The sequence below is a fragment of the Eurosta solidaginis genome, chromosome 4, assembly GCF_040869045.1.
Source record: "Eurosta solidaginis isolate ZX-2024a chromosome 4, ASM4086904v1, whole genome shotgun sequence".
Classification (NCBI taxonomy): Eukaryota; Metazoa; Arthropoda; class Insecta; order Diptera; family Tephritidae; genus Eurosta; species Eurosta solidaginis.
The window spans coordinates 262,104,701-262,128,125 of NC_090322.1; the positions used below are offsets into that span (position 1 = coordinate 262,104,701).

The 23,425-nt window shown below is 39.6% G+C and overlaps 1 protein-coding gene across 1 annotated transcript in view; it reads right to left on the bottom strand.

Annotated features, from left to right (window-relative positions):
* Positions 1 to 309: 309 nt before the first annotated feature.
* Cda4 (chitin deacetylase Cda4) overlaps positions 310 to 23,425 on the bottom strand; it is a 196,635-nt gene continuing 173,519 nt past the window's right edge. The window contains exons 7-8 of the mRNA XM_067785879.1: positions 22,426 to 22,811; positions 310 to 1,087 (exon numbers count right to left, since the gene is read on the bottom strand). Coding sequence (XP_067641980.1) covers positions 733 to 1,087; positions 22,426 to 22,811 — 741 coding nt within the window. The 3' untranslated portion in view covers positions 310 to 732. The remainder of the gene's footprint in view (positions 1,088 to 22,425; positions 22,812 to 23,425) is intronic.

Here is a 23,425-nt window from a genome sequence, read left to right on the forward strand (position 1 = left end):
GTTATCGAAGGACGCACTTTGGTCTGGTCATCTATGAAACGAAAACGAAAATAATCAAAATAAAGACAAACTAGGAAATTATAGAGGTTTGGTTTGATGGAAACAAGGTATTGGCGAGAAACTGGACTCTTACGGGCCAATTAATGATGAATGTGCGGTTATTTACTGTCTCCAGAAGCGACTGGGTTCTAGCTCAATCAATGACAATAACACATCTCTAAGGCTAAAGATTAAGAAACATAAAACAGATACCTCTCGAAATAAATTTACTCACCAGATATTGCCCCAGCCCAAACCAAACAAAAATAATAATTTTTTACAAAAGTTTTTTTTTTTTAATTATTTTTTATGTAGGTATGTATATGTGTGTATCTACTTAATACCTAACATTGACACGTTTTCATAACTTAAAAACGTTAAAAAAACTAGGTTGTAATAATTTCTCAAGAAAAGTTAAAATTTCAAAAATAAAAAATTCTACTTTACAAAACTTAATCCTGATAAATGAAAATAAACTAGCCAAATAATAATAAATTCGAATATAAAAGCTAAAAAAACACTTCACACTTAGTGCTAGTTGACATTTGACAGCAGTTGTCAGCTGACAGTTGCCGCTCTGACCTCTGCTGCAAACTTTTTATTTTACAGCTTACACTAGCTTAGCACACCTTTTGCAACTTTGTCGTCCTCGTCGCCTTGCACAGCTATTTTTACTCATCACGACTCATCTGTTTACTTCTCATCATCAGCGCCAGCATCATCCTCCTCATCGCCACCACCTCCACCACCAGTTGGACCAGAGAATATGTAATTGTCTCGTCCCGAAATGCCAGTACCGCCAGCATCGCCCAACCATGGATAGACATTGGGACATTCACGGCAAGTTTCCATATAACGTGTATCCGTCAGATTTTGTTCGGGTATCTTAAATGATAGCGCACAGGTATTCCAAACGGTGCATGGTTTTGGTGCTACAGCAACACTTTTATCACATTTCCATGACTCGATGGTGTTGACGTCACGTAATTCCTTAGGGTCGGTCATGTATTGCAACATTTGGGTGATGGTAAGAATGTAAACGTCGGGACTGTAATGAGAGTGAGTGGGAGAATGTTGAGAAAAAGTAAGTACATATATGTAAATAGAAGGTGAATTAGTAAATAGTTTAACAAATATAATAAAAACTTTTTTTTGTAGGTTGGTAAATAGTAAAAGTTGTAAACTCAAATGCGGCGAAAAGTGAGAAAGGTTTGCATTGAATATAAAGAACATTCAAAAAAGTATCCTACGTACATTACCAAAGTGCAAAACTAAACATTTGCATTCCGTAGAAATAGCAATAAACAATACGTAAATTTAAAAAAGTTGTTGCTGATGCCACACTTTAAGAGGAAACTTTCGGAATGTCAGTGAATGCCATATGTGAAAAGCTAAATATGCACATATGTATTAGGGGTGTTAAAAAACTTTGGTTCCGATACGTAAACGTTTTTCTTTTCATTTGGCTCAGTATAATCGAACATCTTTAATCGTACTTTAAAGTGAATAAAATCATATCTGTTTTATATCTTAAATATATTGTAAAGAATAATAAGAATTCCCGATAATTCTCTTACTGATTCGAATCACTGAACTATCATAACTATAAACTCCAATACTTCTAATATCAAAATGTTCTTTATTAACCACAACAATGGCATTACAGCAGTTCACAAATCAAAGTATTGCATGGTTCTTTACTTTAAACGTCTTAAAATCAAACTGATCAATCATTCCGTACACTGCGCTGCTTATATACCACTTAGTTGGTCCGTCATCATTTTTCTCCCAGAGCATTTTCAGGACTGCCTTCTCAAAAATTTGCTTATTTATTTCTCATTTCCACGTCTCCTATTCGCTGTAACTACATATATATTTTATGTGTAGTTAAGGTGTTTATTGTTCGTGCTCTTGTGTACCCTGCTTTCGTTCAGACTTGGATTACGACTCTTATAAAGAGTATTTGTATATTCCGATTCACATTCGTTACATCCATAATATGTTTAAATAAAATAGCATAAAATTGCATAGCGGATGTGCTAAAGAACGTCCTATCTTAGTAATGCTTTGAAAAAGGGACGAAAACTGGCACTTAATAGTCCCAGAGATCTCCCACTTAAACTATTTTTTTAAATGGCTATTACTCTGAAACTTTTTCACTTTAACCAAAAAATTTTGTGTCTAAGTCATATAGATCGAGATCTACTAAAATATGCAGAAGTGAGCAATGTCACCCGCATCATACCACAGCGCCACTCATGGCAACATTGTAAAAGTTGTAAAAGTGGCGCGTGGCCGTTCTACGCATTTCCCACTGAAACACCATCAGATTCTTATAAGCGCTCAGATCGTATGATTTTGCATCCATGCGGGGACTATTTACGCATCCTTTATGGAATCACTTTGTGATTGTTTTGACTTCATTACGAAGCTGTTTTGGGAACCCTTCGATTCGTTTCGTGGGTTTATTGCGGGACTAACTATAACATAGGAGATCAGTTCGGTACATTGTTTCGAAATCGATTCGGACTATTTCGGTACTAACTTCAGATCATTTAGTGATTGTTTTGGGAACAATTGTAAATAATTTAATTGTTATCTTTCTCTAATTTCGTGATCATTTCGAAGCTATCTCAGAATAATTTGAGGATCGCATAAGGACTACTTTCGGATCAGTTCGGTTTTTTTCCGCGATTGGTGGAGGGGTTCAGAATTTCGAAATTCTAGCAGGTTTAATGTGGTCATATCAATCGTTGCCGAAATAAATGGGTTAGTAACTTAAATCGATAATGCCCCCAAAAACCTCCGGAAAGTATCTTTACTGTTAATACAACAACCACAACAACCAAAATAGGGCGGCTCACCTCGGTACAATGCAGAGGGTCTCTTCGAACAGATTTGGCTTGCCACAAGGACATGGCAGAAACTTTATTGGCCACTGCGGGAACCAGTCGCTGTGAAAAGAAAAAAGTCTACGGCAACGGATTGGAGATAAGAAGAGATGTTGCTTAAGTGTAAGCGCAAGAAAAATCGATCCGACGCTGGCAACAACCAAAGCAGATCACAAGTGTTTGGGACGGGATCTATATATTCTGAGCAGACTCTGAAAGCATATGGAAGGCAGATGAGTTTTCACTGAGAAGATTTTCATGGCAGAAAAACACTCGAAGTGTTTGCCAAATCACTGCCTAGGGGCAACCACGCTTTTTTACTAACAAAACTTGTTTCTAAATTTTTGATATTGATTTGCTTGCGAATTGTACCCGGGATCTTCGGTGTGGTAGTTAGACTTCCGTAAATATCTGCACAAAATAGGTTTGGTTGAAATTCCGAACTGCCTGTACTGCGCAAACTCCGATGGTGTACGCCACATTTTCTTCGAATGCAAACACTTCACCCGACGATGAAGGAGTGTAGGTGGGAGACTTGGTGGCCAATCGCTGGACTGTGGCTTCAACAACATAACTCGACGAAGTGACAGCTAGGATATGGTCAGCAGATATGTGAGGCATCTTTTTTAAGCAAACGAGAATATGGATGGCTAGCCCATGGGTATGAGAATGGCCATGGGGTTTACATAGCGCGCACCCGGAGCCAAAGAAATGCTTAATGTGGTCCTAGGTACAGAGAAATGCTTGGAAGTTTACGTTTTGTTGGGTGGCAGAAGGGGTGCTAAACTCAGAGAATTATTGAAGTGAGGCCTAGAATATACCAAGCAGTGTATAATGAATTAAAAATTTAGTCAAGTCAAGTCATGTCTATGCCAATAAATTGCCAAATAGCAGCATTCTTCGTTCTGAACAGCCTTTAATGTATCTGTTAGAGTTAGGAAAAATAGGACTACAGTTTTAGTTTGATTTCAAGTGGGTAAATATTTCCTTCTAACAGGAATAAGCCAGTCAGTACTTTTAAGACAAGTATGGTGCTCATGTACGCGCCCGTTTTTCAAAACGTTTTCAATCAGCATGGCTGACACAAATAATTATTTCTCACACTAAACTATTCACGAGAACCACGCAAGCATAATCTGCACTCAATCATAACCGCCTACCAACGGCATACGTATATTCCTCTTCTACATGCAGCACATTCAGTGGAAGCCAGCTTAACTCATGTAAGAATTGATTTAATGATTTAAAACGAAAAAAATTAATATGTAAATAAATAACAAAATTAGATAAATACTCAGAAGTATTTGTCATTACTGGCCAACAAAATTTTCCAATTTTTTTGTTTGTTCTCTGTACAATACCGAAGGCAAGGCAACAATGATGCCAAACATTTATAAATATCCACAATGTTGCAGCATATCTAAGTGACAACAAATGTTGAGTGTTAATGGACCAACTTACAGGTGTCAAGCAACAAACTTTCAAAAATTCAATTTAAATTAAACTTTGACTTTGCTACAAAGAAAAAAGTGAATAAAAAAATTAGCACTAGCAGAAAAAAAACTAAGCAAAGTTAGTTAAAAATGTGGATCTCATGGTATTGATAGCTTCCATTGAGCACAAACTTCACAATATTTACTCATACGCCCCCGTCAAATGCTATTTACTTCACACCTTTCGTATCCCAATATGCTTCCCCCCCACCATGATTACTGCTGCTATTGGCACTAATTAAAAATTCCCAAAGTTTCAAATAAAACATGTTAAAGTTGGTAATGCTTGCCACCAGCACCCTCTTTTCTCCTATTGTTATTAACCAACATCATCGTGTTGGTCGCTATTCAATGACGAGTTAAAACTAACTTTGAAGGGAAAATTGTTGTGTATGTGTGCGCGATTTAGAGAGTGTTTGATGCTCTCATCTATATTAGTAAACATTTCTGTGTATTTCACTTTACCACATTCAGCAAGTTTTTGTAGATGTTAAGCAAATTTAAGTTTTTAAAACAAAAAATACTTAAATTTTTTTTTTTAAATATATTAGAAGTGAGAATGGTTTTGTATTTCTATTTGCAGTTCGTTGCTTATGTGTACTGGAGAGCAAGCATTGCAGATTGAAGATGTTGCTAGAAAATTCTTTAAACTTAGTGGTTGGATCTCCCTGTATATTTGTTTATGTCTTTACGTCAACGCTTGCGGATATCAAGTGGGCTTAGTCGCACTCCATAGTACTCGAGTATGTGACGGATTTGCTTATTTGCCGGAACATACCCTTCTCCCGACATAGGAGATTTTCGGTTAACAATAAATGCTAAGCTCCTAATATAGGGTGTTATGCGGACCATACCTATTTAATGATTTAAAAAATAAAAATAAAATAATTAATGTTTTAATTAAAATTAAAATTAAAATAATTAATGATTTAAACCAAGGGTTATATTCGGCTGGTTTGAAACGAGTATTCCCAACACAGTGGCCTTACCATGATACGGGGCGCTGCTGTGGTGATTGTACGACTATAGTGTGTAACGTAGCGTACAATAACATCACCTCCCTGTATTTCCTTATTCACTTAAATCTGAAACCCCCTGCACCTATTTCTCTATAGCATAGCCAACAACCACTATGGTAAATAACCACACGCTACCAATGACTGATAGCAAACCAATGGTGTATCCCGTCAACGCAAGAAAATCACAATAATGGTGTATTGGTTTCTCAACCAGTTTGCGGCAGCTCCCATATAAACTGCGAATTTGCATTTTTGCAATTCAGTCCTCAGAGGTGATCCAGCGGGAGTGGTTGTCTTTTTAAAGACAAAATAACCACTCCGGCTAGCTAGCTGAGTGGAAGGGGCGCTGTCATGGCGCGGGTCACCGTCCACAAGGGCTGGACGACGCGAGTGGTGTCTTCGGACTACTTTTCCCTCCGTCGCCCACCTTGGTGCTTGAGCGGCCCGCTGCCTCAATGACCCAAATCACCCTTACCCTCAGCTCTGGTTTAATAGGCTGGTCGGAGCGGTGGAACCACTCCCACTAGTTAGCTTAGCTGGTACCGCCTCTGCCACACCAACCACTGGCCGTTTGCCGTCCTATCGCCATTCAGCCGCCGCTGCTACGACGACCGTTTGCCGTTCGCCATCCCACCGCCGTTAAGCCTCTGCTTCCGTCCTGCCGCTGCTACGACGACCGTTGGCCGCCCGCTATCCTATAAGGGAGCACAAAAGAGTCAGAAAAGATGATGTTATGGCTACAAGTGATGACTCGGTGGTAGGAGGCGAAGGCAGCGGAACGTCAATGATCATGGTAAGAGAGACAGGTGAGTCCGAAAAGAGATTAATTGTTGAGAAGGGTGCGAAGCAGAAAAATCAGAAAAGACCTCTCATAGTGCAGGGCAGCACAAATAATTTAAATGCGTTTGTGAGCCGTGCTCACTAAAAACGTCAAGCAAGCACTTCGCTTGGTTCTACCAGGCAGTAGAGACAAGTCGAAAGCAATTTGATGACAGTCGCGAAAAAGTTTTGACACTACAGCAGGTATGAGGAGAGGAAGCTTCGAACGTAAAGAACAGACAATATCAGAACAAACTTATAAAGGCAGAAAGAACCGAGTGTCATAACCGTGAGGTAAGCTAGCAGCATCGATAAGATACGTACGTCCAAATTTGTTATACAAAGGGATCTCAATAGCGACCAAGTAAATAGACTGAAAGCTCTCAGAGAGAGTGGGAAATAATGGAGATATGTCAACAAAAGGAATAAAAATTTAAGTGGAGTCTGAAGGAATCTGTAGCGCAATTTATACCTTTCCAAAACCAACTGTCAGACTTACTTATTCCTGGCGCATTCTTTTTGTTTAACAGGCGAGGCTCTGGCTCGAGCTCAGAGTGGTCCCATCAAATCACTCCCAATATGGTTAGTAATTTAATGGTGCTATTTTACGAAATATTCGAGATAAAAAGCCGAGAAAGGGCCAGTTATTTACATCAACACAGCTCCCCAAAACCATCGGAGAATGTCTTTATCCATCCAAGAAAAAAAAAAAAAATAAGAATAAGATTGAGTGACAAGTTAAATGGAAGCAATAGCAATGATTTCCTTCTCGGAGAGGCCAAAAGTTGGTAAAGCGGTAAGTGCAGCTTTTCCCGAGAGTGGTGATTTCGTATATAAATGTGGCACATATTAATTGCAGCAATTCCTTGAGGCAGATACACCAATAACTGGCCTTGAGGTGGCTAGAGGGAGTTGTCCCTTATGAGAAGGTGGGCAAAGCAAAGGTAACCACGATACCCAGGTGGAAGTATATATCTCATGTATGCCGAAGTTGGAAAATGGCGTGCTGCTTCTGTAGCGTCAGAACCCGAGTATACTGACTCAAATTTTGTACGGAACTGCTCGTATCTTGACCTACGGAGAATAGTCAGTATTGCATTCTGTAAATAAGCAACGAAACAAAGGATATGCTGCGTCCAGAGCATGCAAAAAAGGCAGGGATCAGAGGCGGTATTCATTCTGGCCTCAAGAAGGGAAGTCGCAAGGACAACACTTACGACACACTAAAAGCCGGTGAAATAAAGAGATCTCGATAGCCTCTAGTCAAGGAGGAAGGCATTGCTCTCAGCTGAAGGCAAGGTTTATGGCCGTAGCGAGCTTGGGTATAGGAATTTTACATATGAAATTTCGAACAAAGTTCTATTTTAACGCCGGACCAGTTTAACCAATGTAACCTACATAGGTGCATGCGGATGTCGATATATACATGGTCTGAGAAGGATGCACTTTCAAAGCCCATAAGTGTTATATCACGCTCACAACATTTGATATCAAGCATATTACTTGATAATATTAGAGCAAATGGTTGATTGATTTTTATTTTGATAAAAAATATCGTGCATTAAAAAAAAAAATAAAAATATGAGTAAAAAATTTCCCATTGATCGACAAATTTTACTAAATTTTCCAATACCGTCGACTTCAACTTCCTAATTGGCAGGTATTTTCTCATGGAACTCTTATAAAGTAAATAACAAGTTAAGTTACATAAGTATCTACATAAATACTGTTTGCAACAAAGTGACAAATACTTGACAACTTTCTTAACACCTTTTATAACGAAATTCGCCACTGATACAGCAAAGTCGTTGCACAGTAGAGAAATTCAATAAAAAAAATTTGTGAAAGAATTCTTATTGAAGTTTATAGAAGTGTCCTTAAATAACTTTCTCACGCGCTTACACACACACCCATTAACAAATTTGTTATATACGTACCCATACATACATACATGTAGGTGGGTTTTGTATTTTGTTGCATGCAACAAGCAGTATCGTTCGAACTGCTGATACAGTTATATTTCAATCTCAGCGCCGCTGTCAAAATATGAAAGTTTCAGACCAACAATTGCTGCTATACATATACCCTGACGGAATTTTGGGGTGAGGTGAATTGAAGACACCAACACCAAATATTAACGTGTTGTTCACGAAGCAAAATAAACGAAATAAAATAAAAATTACTTAAATTTTCCAAGCGAAAAAAAAAAACATAAAACTAAACTATTATTTTCCGGGAAAAATAAAAACTAAGAAAATGTCTTTAATTTTTCAAGCGAAATAAAAAACTAAAAAAATTTATTTTATGTTTGGAGCCAAGGCGAATCTAGTACCAGGTAGGGATAACACTACAGCTGATTGCGCCTTCTTGATTATTTTCCATACAACGCCTTGTACAAAAATATGTCAGTTAATTGAAATCAATGAAAATTTTCTTTGGATTTGACATTCTTCTGCACGGCGAATTTGTTGAATTCGCTTTGCCACCACCTGAAATAGATTCGCCTTGGTTTGGAGCAAACTTAGAACAAAACTAATTTTATTATTCAAACAAAATACAAAATAAAAAACTCACAAAATTACTTACATTTTTCGAGCGAAATAAAACACTGAAACAAAATTTTTATTTTCCGAATGAAAAATTTAAAAAACTACTTTTATTTTTCGAGCGAAATAAAAACTTACAAAATATCGTTTATTTGCCGAATAAAATGGTAAAAAAACTAGCTTTCCGATAAAACATTCAAAAAGTAAGTTTGAATTTCCAAACGGGATAAAAAAGACTTAAAAAAACCTATCATTTTCAAGCGTGTCATTAACTCATAAAAATTTTGTTCATTTTTGTAGGTTAAAAAAACCCGAAGAAATAATAATTATTTTCCATTTCAAAATAAAAATTAAAAATCAAACTATTAGTGACTATGTAAAATTTCATTGTTTGCAGGAAGGCCTAGCGAACACCAGTAGCGTTTCACTACTCGCATTTCCTGCAGGGTGCATTTGTTACCACACTTCAACAAACGGCATTGAGTAGCAGTAAATAAAGCGTACAACATATATACATAGAGTCAAATAGTACTCGTCAAGTGGCTTGAATCTCGAGTGTGCACATGAAGAGAAGTTTTTGTTGCATTGTTGTTGTAGTTAGTGTCTACAAAGCAAAAGTTGGAAAATGTTTGTTGACAAGCATTTAATTTGTTTACGGTACACAAATGTCATTGACACATTAAATTTTATTTCATTTATTCTTTCCTCGCTAATGCTTCTTCTTACACTATTGACATACATCGTTTTTTTTTTTTGTATTCCTACCTTTTCCTTATTGGCTCGTTAGTTCAAGCACCTTTATATTTTGATTGCGCCATCATTTCACGACAACTTTTCCCACACACTTCTGTCAGTTCTTTATTGTTATTTACCTTGTTTATCGCTTGAAGTATTGCAAAGAAAATAACAATAAAATAAGTAAAACGAAGTATATGAGAAAAAAAGAATATAAGAAAAACGCTAAAGTTATAGATTTGCAATATATCCCTCTAGAATTTACACTTGGATGAATCAATGACTTTCTTACTCCCTGTCTCTCACTTTCCTTCTCGCTCCCATTTTATTTCACTCCCTTCCCTCTCTCTCCCTACCCCTCTCACGCTCCTTATCACGCTCACGCTCATGCTCACTCTCCCTTTTCCTGGTCGAATTTTCGGGCTTTATTTCTATCAGCCATCCCCTGCAGCTCCTCTTACTCAAGCCGTATGGCTATCCTTTTATTTCTTCTTAAGGGGCTCTCGCCAGTTGTATCTTTCAGCCGTTAGTGAGACACGTGCTTCACTGCTCACTGATATTTCTAACAGTATAATCAAATCAAACACCCCTTCCTTGTGTCCCAGAAAGTTAAGGGGCTTGGAATATTCAACCAATGAGTACACTGGGCGCCAGATGCGCTTAAAATCCAAAAGCCAGTAGGGGTAGCATCTGTAGATGGCAGTACCGAAGCTCGCCGGATTCATATCCGAAAAAGGGCTGCGCACATTCGCAACACTCGCCCAAACTTTCGTGGAGGGTTTTTGCTGTAACTATAACAACATCTCTTTCCTATCAACCTTGTCTTTGAAAATGCAAAGCATGATTTTGATGACTTTGCCAGAGCAGTCCTCATATGCGTTTTCTTATAAAGGCATCCCCTGTCCACATCGACCGGCATAAATTTACTAAGGCTTAACTCAAATAAATGCTGTATTGAAAAAACAGCCTTCAAAGTCCCATGTTCTATTCTCCTTCTGCAAAAAATAAATGTTAGTAAGCGTTTTCTGTTACTGCAGTAGCTTTCAGATGGAAATTGTAAGCATGAGGAAATCAGGCAATAAAGGCTCATACAGTATTTCATCTCTTCCCAGTCCTTGCGCAGGACGGACTGTACATCTATACTGGGTTCCCGCTCACAAAGGGATATAAGGTAACAAGGAGTTGGAGAATGAGGTTGCAGCATTTGCTGAATCTAAGGCAAACGTTACAATACGTTGGGGAGAGATCAAAAGAGACAAGAGTTTTATATGATCCATTTACCTCTTAAGGTGTCTAAAAAAGCTTGGGGATACAACATTTTTAAGATCTTGTGCAAATTCTTCGATACAAAACCTAAGGCTCTCGACGGTCATTATAAGTGGACATTGCCTCCTGGCGTCACAAGCTTATAAGTTAGAACTTGTAAGTAAATGCAGATGAAGGACGTGCGAGTAGCATGAAAAATCGTTTAAGCCAAATCTTGAGGCAAGAATTAAGCTGAATCCTAGCAAACTTCTGTTATTTGCAAAGAGAACGACGTTATTTTATAACATACTAGCAGACCCGGCAGACGTTGTTCTGCCCTAAATTTGGTCTATCTGCATACATTTTAAAAAGCTTTTTTCGTCTAACTCTCCCCTACCCCCTCTACACTTTTTCCTAATCTTTGTATTCACTCCTCCCTCCGTATTTTTCGCTTCATCTATCTCCATCTTCGCCACATTCTAAATCTTTCTCAGTCTCCTTCTCCTTCTCTCTTTTATCTTCTCCCATGTTTTTCTCATTCTTCTTCATAACTTATTGCCAGTCCCAGAGGGTGGTATGTATTTTATTCCAGTCCCATTCCGAGTCCCAGTCCCAGTCCCACTCCAAGTCTTAGTCTCAGTCTCAGTACCAGTCCTAGTCCTAATCCCAGACTCAGTCCGTCTCTGGTCTACTTCCCGGAAAAAAGCATCGTAAATACTAATATAGGCAAATTTATATACCAAATTTCAGGCAAATCGAATATGACGTATGTAAATAGGTAGGGGGTATTATTAATTCATATCTTTATTTCGGCTTCGCATGCATATTTATCAGTTTTGCCAGGTTGATGCGACTAAATCGAATATCACAAAGAAAATTACTTTAAATTTCTCAGCAACAGCTTTCATTTGATATCCGTAATACACGCACATTCTAGGGGCATCCGGGTCCATGTTTTGGCCTATGTCTCGAGACCCTAGTCACCCAGCGGTATAAGACTTACTCTGTACTGAAGCACACATCAACAGCTTCAATTTGATATCCATAATGTAAAAACACATTCTAGTGGCATCCGGGTCCATGTTTCGGCCTATGTCTCGAGACCCTAGTCACCCAGCGGTATAAGACTTACTCTGTACTGAAGCACACATCAACAGCTTCAATTTGATATCCATAATGTAAAAACACATTCTAGGTGTTTCCGGGTTCATGTTTTGGCCTAAATCTCGAGACCCTAGTCACCCAGTGGTGTAAAACTTACTTTGTACTAAAGCATACAGCAACAGCTTCAATTTGGTACCCATATTGTAGAAACGCATTATAGGTGTATCCGTGTCCACGTTTTGGCCTATATCTCGAGACCCTAGTCACCCAGCAGCATAAAACTTACTCTGTACTAAATCACTCATCAACAGCTTCAATTTGGTACCCGTAATGTAAAAACACTATCTAGGCGTTCACGGGCCCACGTTTTGGCCTTATGTCGAGACCCTATTCACCCAGGGGTATGAAAATTACCCTCTACTAAAGCACTCATCAACAGCTTTCATTTGATATCCATATTGTATAAACACATTCTAGGGGTACCCGGGTCTACGTTTTGGCCTATATCTCGAGACTCTCTGCATCGATCCTGAATTTTCTATAATTTGCTATAAACCTCACGGAGCCCGGGACCTTTCCAACGAATGCAAACCGTGAAAATCGGTTTGCGCGTTCTGGAGTTATAGCGTCAGGAAGGAAAACCCGACTTATTTTTTTTATTATAGATATTTTATACAATATAATGTAACTCCTGGTAGCGAAATAAGGTTTTTCCATTTGGTCGCCAAACAAATTCTAGAAATACTATGAACGCATTCAGTTTACAAATGTAGTGATTTTATCGACCGACCAGATCAGTCTAATTGCGTTTTCTTTTCTGGAAATAATGCCGCACTACTGTTTCTTTTCAGCTCTCTTGTAAGTTTGTGTGTTCAGCCATTTTGCAAAACTCAAGTTGGCCTACTTCAGTAGTTAGAATTAAAGAGTGTAACCTGAGGGTAACATTTTTTCCAGGAAAGAAAACACCATAAGAAAGCTAGCGTAACTCGCATTGGTTGATTATTGTTTGAGGGTTTGTTTTTTTGAAAATTTGTGTAGTATTTGTTTTTTTACGCCTAATCGTCTTAAAAACTATGAATGTAAATTAAATGAACAAAAAGTCAAATGTCATTACTCAGGTCAGGGCCTCTTTTCAAATGTCCTGAAGTTCTGTTATGCAAACATATTCACGCAAATCGCAAATTAAGAAAAAATCAATTGATAACTGTATAGTATGAGCGGCAGCCTTTTTCCAGCTTATTAACATTAACCTCATCAATCCAGTAGCGGCAACAATGACATCGTCTCCCTGAAGTACTGACAACAAGTTTTTATTGGCCATATATTGTTGTTGTTTTTGTTTTGTCAGGAAAATTACATTAAAATAAAATTAAATTAAATTCTGAAAGTTTTTTATTATGCGCCAAGCATTGGTTGGTGTTGTCATTTTCATTATAGTAACTGGATTGAGGATGAAATATAACAGTATGTAACGGCAAGCAACGTCGAACTGTAGTATGTGCTCAAAAGCACAAAAACTAATAGATATACATACTCCTGCTTTTAGCTATGAAACTTTGCAATGAGTAGGATAGAAAAACAACAACAACACTATTTATATCTACTAATATGCTTATAGCCATCGGCTTTAGCCATCACCGGACTATGTGAGTGTTAGTGAGAACGTAACTTCATTACCATAGTTGCGCCATTTTTCCCAACGTGGCGGTTTAGGCAATTTCTACATTGAGGTTATTTGCCACGTTTAACCGTTTTTATTGATTTTGCTTTTAATTTAAACTCACGTATGCTTGTATGTTTTGCTTTCACTGCGTTTTTTTTGCGCAGCGTTAGTTTAATTTTTACACCATTTGCTGTTAAACATTTTTTACATTGTTTCAAAATAAAGTTTAATTTAGTTAAACTTTTCTCATTAAAACGTGCGAAATGCTGCTGGGCAGGCAGTTGAAATATTTGAACGGAAACAAAAACATTGCAAGTGGCCGTATTTACACCAGCGAACACAAAAATAGCAGTGAAAAATTTATGAAATTTCGTCAATAAAACCCTTATTTTTAATTGTAATATTTTTAGAAATATTTCTGTGAATTGAAACAATGCATATTTCTCTCAACAACGTTTTCGAAATAGTTCGAAAATTTGAGAACATTTTGGGTAAATTTCGAATTTTTATTTGAATTTTTTCGAGCATGTAGTTTGATAGCCCAGTCAATTTAAATTCAAAGAGTATAGGTTATAGCTCCCTCGAAATTCGCTTTGATTTTTGAAAATTTTTTTCTGAAGGGCGTTTGAGATTTTTCTCAATACAAAGTGTGAAATGTGTTTTGTTGGCAGAAAATATAAAACACCTTTAAACAACTTTTTTTTAATCAATTAGAGTTTGGAGAGAACTTCAACTTATACTTTGTGTGGCTTAAATTGATCGGGCTGTCAAACTGCATACTCAAAAAAATTTTTAAATCTTTAAGTAAAATGCTCGAAAATTTCGCAAAATCTGCTCGATTTTCGAATTTTTGTTTCGAAAAGTTTCTGGGACTAGTTGGCATATTCTCAGTTATTAAATTCACAGAAGTTTTTTTTTAACAAAATATCGAAAATAAAATAAAGTAAAATTTAGCTGATGAAATTCGATAAAAATTGCTTTTCTAATTTTTATATTTACTATTGTATGTACTGTTGGTTGATTGAACGACTCATCTACTTTTTAGGCAAAGGCTTAGCAAAAGTACGAATTGCATCCGCTGTACCAGGTTCCTTGACGCGCTGTAAGCATTGAAGCTTTTCACTTTGGCTGCGTTAACTGCTTTCTCCTTCTGTTTTTGTTGTGTTAACAGGGGTTGGTGTCAAGGGGGGACACATGGCATGCAGGACATACAACACTTATGTTAGAGTTGATTCTGGTCAAGTAAGAGTTTACCTGTTACAGTATCCATAACTTAGTTGGGCCAGTGTGGTTTGTGTCTCCCTTGAGTCTCTTCCTAATTTGATTTTATCCTTCTGCAGGGGTTGGATAATGTATATTGATAACGTGGTTCACCGAGTGCAATCTATCAGAGGTGTTTACCGATTGTGTGTGGATTAGTTTTAGGGCTATATCAAGAAGTTATTTCCAGGTTTGTAACAATTTAGCAATATAATTTTTTCAGCATTTCCTGTTGAACTCTTTAGCTTTACTATGTAGATCATGTTCAGGGGTCATAAGAAGGCATATCGCAGTAGTTCTGAGTGCAGCATTTTGGCAGGCCTGCAGCCTTTTGTAATTTTTATACTCAGTTGAGCAGAGCTCACAGAGTATATTAAGTTTGATTGGATAACGGTTGGTTGTACATATATAAAGGAATCGAGATAGATATAAACTTCCATATATCAAAATAATCAGGATCGAAAAAAAATTCGATTAGCCATGTCCGTCCGTCCGTCCGTTAACACGATAACTTGAGTAAATTTTGAGGTATCTTGATGAAATTTGGTATGTAGGTTCCTGAGCACTCATCTCAGATCGCTATTTAAAATGAACGATATCGGACTATAACCACGCCCACTTTTTCGATATCGAAAATTTCGAAAAACCGAAAAAGTACGATAATTCATTACCAAAGACAGATAAAGCGACGAAACTTGGTAGATGAGTTGAATTTATGACGCAGAATAGAAAATTTGTAAAATTTTGGACAACGGGCGTGGCACCGCCCACGTTTAAAAGAAGGCAATTTAAAATTTTGCAAGCTGTAATTTGTCAGTCGTTGAAGATATCATGATGAAGTTTGGCAGGGACGTTACTCCTATTAATATATGTATGCCCAATAAAAATAGCAAAATCGGAGAAGGACCACGCCCACTTTTAAAAAAAAATTTTTTTAAAGTAAAATTTTAACAAAAAAATTAATACCTTTACAGTATATAAGTAAATTATGTCAACATTCAACTCCAGTAATGATATGGTGCAACAAAATACAAAAATAAAAGAAAATTTCAAAATGGGCGCGGCTCCGCCCTTTTTCATTTAATTTGTCTAGGATACTTTTAACGCCATAAGTCGAACAAAAATTAACCAATCCTTTTGAAATTTGGTAGGGGCATAGATTTTATGATGTTAAATGTTTTCTGTGAAAGCGGACGAAATCGGTTGATGCCACGCCCAGTTTTTATACACAGTCGTTCGTCTGTCCTTCCGCATGGCCGCTAACACGATAACTTGAGCAAAAATCGACATATCTTTATAGAACTTAGTTCACGTACTTACTTGAACTCACTTTATCTTGGTATGAAAAATGAACGAAATCCGACAATGACCACGCCCACTTTTTCGATATCGAAAATTACGAAAAATAAAAAAATGACATTTTGATTTGTCTTTTCACAAGGTGCTGCCGGCAAGCGACTTGAAAATTAAATTGCGGTTATGTACTTTAAATACAAGCTTTCTCCCCTTGAATACTTTAAGTTGCATGCGCGCTATAGCCCAGAGTTGTTAATTTGCCCTCACGGCTATAAGTGTGCTGCCGTCTTCCCATGTTATGAGCAGCATATCTTGAAAGCCAGGTGTATGCTTTTAATAATAATAATAATAATGTTTAGAGCGGCGACAGGCACATATTGCTTTAAAGCCATTGGAAATTATCTGTCCCCCGAGGGAAGGTACACAACGATGTATGTTTCTCCCATGTTCGATGCTGCAAAGTCCAAGTCATTTGAGAATGAGACATTTGGTGCGCAGTACGTCGCAAAATGACTACAGACATTATATGATGGATGGGTACGCGACTTCGCAGCGCCAAGTTTTCCCTCCCCATCTAGTTTCGTTTTGTTTCGCTTTCAAATGGGTCTTGTTTTCTCTTTTCGGTTGTGGTGTCGGTCCGACTTCATAAAAGTTTTAGATCTGTGTTCGACTACGATTTCGGTTTCAGCTAAGACCTGGTGTTGATTTTGGTTTCTCATTCAAACTCGAGTTCGAATTCCTGATACGGTTCTTGCCTTCCTTTCAGTCTTGGATTTGGTCCGGCTTCGGATTCTGTTAGTTTCGTTCCCGGTTTTGATTTCAGTTCCAGTTTGGCCCCAGATTCAAATCCGGTTTCGGTTTTAGTTGCGGCTCCGGTTAAGTCTTCGGATTCCAGATCAGGTTTCTATCGGGATTCGTTTCGGCTTGGCCCCCGATTCGGTTACGGGCTCCGTTGAACCTTGTACTCGGTTTTGTTTCTGCTGTTATCTTCGGTTTCGGTCCGGAGTCAGTTTAAATTTTGGCTCCGGTTTCCGTTCCGATTTCTGCTTTTGTGTTGGTTCCGGTTTTGAATCCGATCATAGTTCTGTTTTTGATTCTGGTTTTGCTTCCAGATATTGCTCCAGCTTCTGATTTGGTTCTGGTTTTGACTCCGGTTAAGATTTCTGGCTTTTTCGGTCTTAGTTTCGGTTTTGAGTGAGATTTCAGCGCCGGCTACTATTCTGGGTTTTAACTCCGGATTCTGTTCCGATTTCAGGTGATGATTAAATTTTCTGCAGCATTTATTTCAAACTAGCCTTTACCCGCGGCCCCGTCCGCAAGGAGAAATTTAAATATATGGGCTCTTCGCATTAGCCTGCTTATCAAGTTATCTGTTTAAAATTTTGTTTTCTGTCTAATGCATTTTATTATATTTTTGAAAGTGAGTAAAAAAATAACTAAATGAGCTGATAACCTGATAGGATCACAAATGATCCCGAAATTGTCCAGAAAAAGCTACGAAATGACCCCCACGCTATAGCGGACGGATCCCGAAAACCATCCAGAAATGCCCCGGAAGGGTCTCCAAAAGTTCCCGGAAAAGTCCCAAAAAAACCCAAAATGACAACGACACGATTCCAGACGTATCCAGAGAACCACACAGAAATAATCCCTGAAGGTGTTCCAAAATGATCCCGAAAAGGTTCCGAAATGACCCTGACGGGCTCCAGGGCGGATCTCAAAAACCATTCCGAAAATATCCAGGAAGGGTTCCTAAATTATCCCGACATACTCCAGAAAAAGTTCCAAAATGGCTCCGAGGGGATCCACGATGGATCGCGAAAACCATACAGAAATGATCAGAAATTACCCTGACAGGATCCCGGACGAATCCTGAAAACCAATCTTAAATGATGCCGAAAAAGTCCCGAAATGACCCTGATGGGACCCGAAAGTATCCCGAAAACTATCCAGAAATGATGCCGGAAAGGTCCTCAAATGATCTCCTAATAGTTCCGAAAAGACCCTGACGGGATCCAGAACGGATCCCGACAACTATCCAGAAATGATACCGAAAGGGCCCGCAAATGATCCCGTATTAGTCGAGAAAAAGTCCTGAAATGACCCCGACGGGATGCCGGACGAATCCCAAAAACCATCCAGAAATGATGCCGGAAGGGACCCCAAATGATCCCGAAAAAGTCACGCAATTATTCCGACGGGATCCTGAGCGGATACCGAAAACCATCCAGAAGTGATGCCGGAAAGGTCCTCAAATGATCACATAATAGTCCCAAAATGACCCTGACGGCATCCCGGACAGATCCCGAAATCCATCCAGAAATGATCTTGGGAAGGCCCCAAAATGATCCCGAAATAGTCTCGGAAAAGTCCAGAAAGTACCCTGACGGGTTCCCGGACGAATCCTGAAAGCCATCCTTAAATGATCCCGGAAAAGTCCCGAAATGACCCTGACGGGATCCTGAAAGGATTCCGAAAACTATTCAGAAATGATTCCGGAAGGTCCTCAAATGATCCACTAATAGTCCCGAAATGACCGTGATGGGATCCCGAACGGATCCCGACAACTATCCAGAAATGATGCCGAAAGGGTCCGCAAATGATCCCGTATTAGTCGAGAAAAAGTCCCGAAATGACCCCGACGGAATCCCGGACGAATCCCAAAAACCATCCAGAAATGATGCCGGTAGGTATCCCAAATGATCCCGAAATAGTTCCGAAATGACCTCGTCGGCATCCCGGACGGATTACGAAAATTATCCAGAAATGATGCCGGAAAGGTCCCCAAATGGTCCCCTAATAGTCCCGAAATTACCCCGACGGGATCCCGGACGGATCCCGAAAACCATCCAGAAATGATGCCGGAAGAGCCCCCAAATGATCCCGAAAAGGTTCCCAAATGACCCCGACGAGATCCCGGACGGATACCGAAAACCATCCAGAAATGATGACGGTAAGTACCCCAAATGATCCCGAAAAAGTCCCCAAATGACCCCGACATACTCCAGAAAAAGTTCCGAAATGGCTCGGAGGGGATCCACGACGGATCGCGAAAACCATACAGAAATGATTCCGGAAGGATCCCAAAATGATCACCTAATAGTCCCGAAATGACCCTTAAGGGATCCTGGACGGATCCCGTAAACCATCCAGAAATGATCCCGATATAGTCCCGAAGAAGTCCTGAAATGACCCTGAGGGATCTCGAAAGGATACCTAAATGACCCTGACGGGATCCCGGACAGATCCCGAAATCCATCCAGAAATGACCTTGGGAGGGACCCCAAATGATCCCGAAAAAGTCCCGTAATGATTCCGACGGGATCCTGAACGGATACCGAAAACCATCCGGAAGTGATGCCGGAAAGGTCCACAAATGATCACCTAATAGTCCCAAAATGATCCTGATGGCATCCCGGACTGATCCCGAAATCCATCCAGAAATGATCTTGGGAAGGTCCCAAAATGATCCCGAAATAGTCTCCGAAAAGTCCAGAAATTACCCTGACGGGATCCCGGACGAATCCTGAAAGCCATCCTTAAATGATCCCGGAAAAGTCCCGAAATGACCCTGACGGGATCCCGAAAGGATCCCGAAAACTATTCAGAAATGATGCCAGAAAGGTCCTCAAATGGTCTCCTAATAGTTCCGAAAAGACCCTGACGGGATCCCGAACGTATCCCGACAACTATCCAGAAATGATACCGAAAGGGCCCGCAAATGATCCCGTATTAGTCGAGAAAAAGTCCCGAAATGACCCCGACGGGATGCCGGACGAATCCCAAGAACCATCCAGAAATGATGCCGGAAGGGACCCCAAATGATCCCGAAAAAGTCCCGCAATTATTCCGACGGGATCCTGAAAAGATACCGAAAACCATCCAGAAGTGATGACGGAAAGGTCCTCAAATGATCACCTAATAGTCCCAAAATGACCCTGACGGCATCCTGGACAGATCCCGAAATCCATCAAGAAATGATCTTGGGAAGGTCCCAAAATGATACCGAAATAGTCTCGGAAAAGTCCAGAAATTACCCTGTCGGGTTCCCGGACGAATCCTGAAAGCCATCCTTAAATGATCCCGAAAAAGTCTCGAAATGACCCTGACGGGACCCCGAAAGGATCCCGAAAACTATCCAGAAATGATTCCGGAAGGTCCTCAAATGATCCCCTAATAGTCCCGAAATGACCGTGATGGGATCCCGGACGGATCCCGAAAACCATCCAGAAATGATACCGAAAGGGTTCCCAATTGATCCCGTATTAGGCGCGAAAAAGTCCCGAAATGACCCCGACGGGATCCCGGACGGATCCCGAAAACCATCCAGAAATGATGCCAGAAGAGCCCCCAAATGATCCCGAAAAAGTTCCCAAATGACCCCGACGAGATCCCGGACGGATCCCGAAAACCATCCAGAAATGATGCCGTAAGAGCCCCCAAATGATCCCGAAAAAGTCCCCAAATGACACCGACGAGATCCGGGACGGATCCCGAAAACCATCCAGAAATGATGCCGAAAGGGTTCCCAAATGATCCCGTATTAGTCGCGAAAAAGTCCCGAAATGACCCCGACGGGATCCCGGACGGATCCCGAAAACCATCCAGAAATGACGCCGGAAGAGCCCCCAAATGACCCCGAAAAAGTCCCCAAATGACCCCGAAAAAGTCCCCAAATGACCCCGACGAGATCCCGGACGGATCCCGAAAACCATCAAGAAATGATGCCGGAAAAGCCCCCAAATGATCCCGAAAAAGTCCCCAAATTACCCCGACGAGATCTCGGACGGACCCCGAAAACCATCCAGAAATGATGCCAAAAGGGTCCCCAAATGATCCCGTATTAGTCGCGAAAAAGTCCCGAAATGACACCGACGGGATGCCGGACGAATCCCGAAGACCATCCAGAAATGATGCCTAAAGGGGCTCAAAATAACCCCGAAAAAGTCCCGTAATGATCCCGGCAACCATCAAGAACTTATCTCTCGAAGGTACGCAAATGATCCCGAAAGTACCCCGACGGGATCCCGGACGGATCCCGAAAATCATCCAGAAATGATGCCGGAAGGGTCCCCAAATGATCGCGAAATAGTCCCGAAATGATTCCGGAATAGTCCCGAAAATGTCCCAAAACAACCCCGACGGGATCCCGGACGGATCCCGAAAACTATACAGAAATGATCCCGGAAGGGTCCCAAAATGATCCCGAAATAGTCCCGAAAAAGTCCCGAAATTACCCCGGCGTAATCCCGGACCGATCCCGAAAACCATCCGGAAATGATCCCATAAGGGTCTCGATATGGCCCTTAAGGGATTACAAATAAGGTGAAGCTAATTATAAAACCATGTTAATAAGGCAGCAGGCGCATTGGAGCGAATAAAAAGTTACATAGAAACATACAGGTAAGGCTAATAAAAGCGTGCTAATAAAAACAATTGATGGAGGGCGGATGGCGGGAGTAGAGGAGAGGACCACTGATCGTTCCTCCAAAATTGTCTAGATCTCGTTCTGTATGTACCAGATACCAAAAACTATTGATTTAGGAGAAAATTTATATTGAGTTATAACAATTTATAGATTTTACACCAGAGGGGGAGATAAAGGGGGCGGGCGGAGGGTGTCACTGCTTACTTTGTAATCCCTCGACTTATTTGACCCCTTGAGTCTGTGATATTGGTTAAGGCCAGTATACGTAAAGTTATAATGTGTAAAAATTATTAAAAAGTAATTGCTCGAAAGGGTCGTGGGACCCCCACCCCTCTTTCCATGTTCGAAAAAAATTTCGCTAGTAGACTACTATCTGTGTCCCAAATTTCATCAAAATCCGTGTAGCCATTCTGGCGTTATTCAGTCGCAAAGGCGAAAAAAAATGATAATTAAATTATAACTGTTCCTAGGGGGCGGGGACCACGCCCCTTTAGAAAAATATATAGCTAGTAGATCCTTCTAGACTATTGGCTATATGTGTGCAAAATTTCATCCAAATCGGTCCAGCCGTTCTTGCGTTATTGAGTCACAAAGACAAACGTCTGGACAAACATCCAAACATCCAAACATCCAAACATCTTCACATCCAAACTTTGCCATTTATAATATATATTAGATATAAACTTCCTCTTGAACTCTACCACTGTACTAGTATTCAGACCCTTATATAAGCCTTCCTTCACCTTTTAATAAACCTTCCTTCACACACACTTACATAATTGGCTCCCTCCTTTAGCAGTTCACCTTTTTATAGGTGCTACCCCATAATATACCGTATTTACGACTACATACTTATCGTATAAAATATATGATCATTTCATACTTACAGTTCAAGTGCCCAATCAAGAAATTTATGCAGACCATTCTCCAATGGTTTTGTCTGGAACCAATTCGTATGGAATGGCATCATGTAGGGCGCCTTATTTTGTTCATAGTAACGTGCGAAATCTTCTTGTAGCCAAGCAAATACTTCATTCTCATCTAAATTGTGTAGTACACATTGATCCAGATAGGGACAGTGACCACCTTCATAACCTTCGACATAGTGTGTGTTAAGTGGTACCTCCCAAACGCCAGGAAAACTTTTTGAAGGGCACGTGCCGCTCTTGCATTCGTGTGAGATTTTATAGTCGAGCGTGTAGGGCCAGATGGGCACACTTACCGGTGGCACTGTAATCGAACTGTCATAGATGTAACCAAAGTCTTCAATAACCTATGTGTGTGTGTATATATTAAATACACATACATACGTACGTCGGTAGTATCAGCATACGGTTGAAATATTGTAAGCAAACGTGTGTGTGTGTGTGTTGATGGGTGTTCGAACATAATTTGTGGTTATGTGCCATGTAAAGAAAAAGAATAAGAACAAAACGAGGAATAATTGAAAACGTTGTGTTTTTACTATAACAGCATTGAATATATTTACTTATACATGGAGACATAAACATTCGACTGGTTGAAAAAACAAAAACAATTATTTATTTCTATATATATAAATTCAATGGTTTCGTGAGGGTGCAAAGGTAAAGAAAAAGGTTTGTAACTTTCAAACAACAACGTGTTGCAACAGTGAATGGTCTTACATGGTTCCCACCTTTTTCAAATAATGAAATATGACAGTATTGCTATCAAATAAAAGATATTTTCAAACTTCTTCAAAAAATAGAGCAGCCATTTACAACGTAATTGACATACTTTTGTCGCACACAGTGCGAAACATACACTGATGATAGTAAAAAAATAATAAAAGAGGAAATTTACCGTGTTTAAAAAAAATATTAGCTAGGGCTAGTCCTGAAATTGTCCCGAACAGAACTTTTAAGG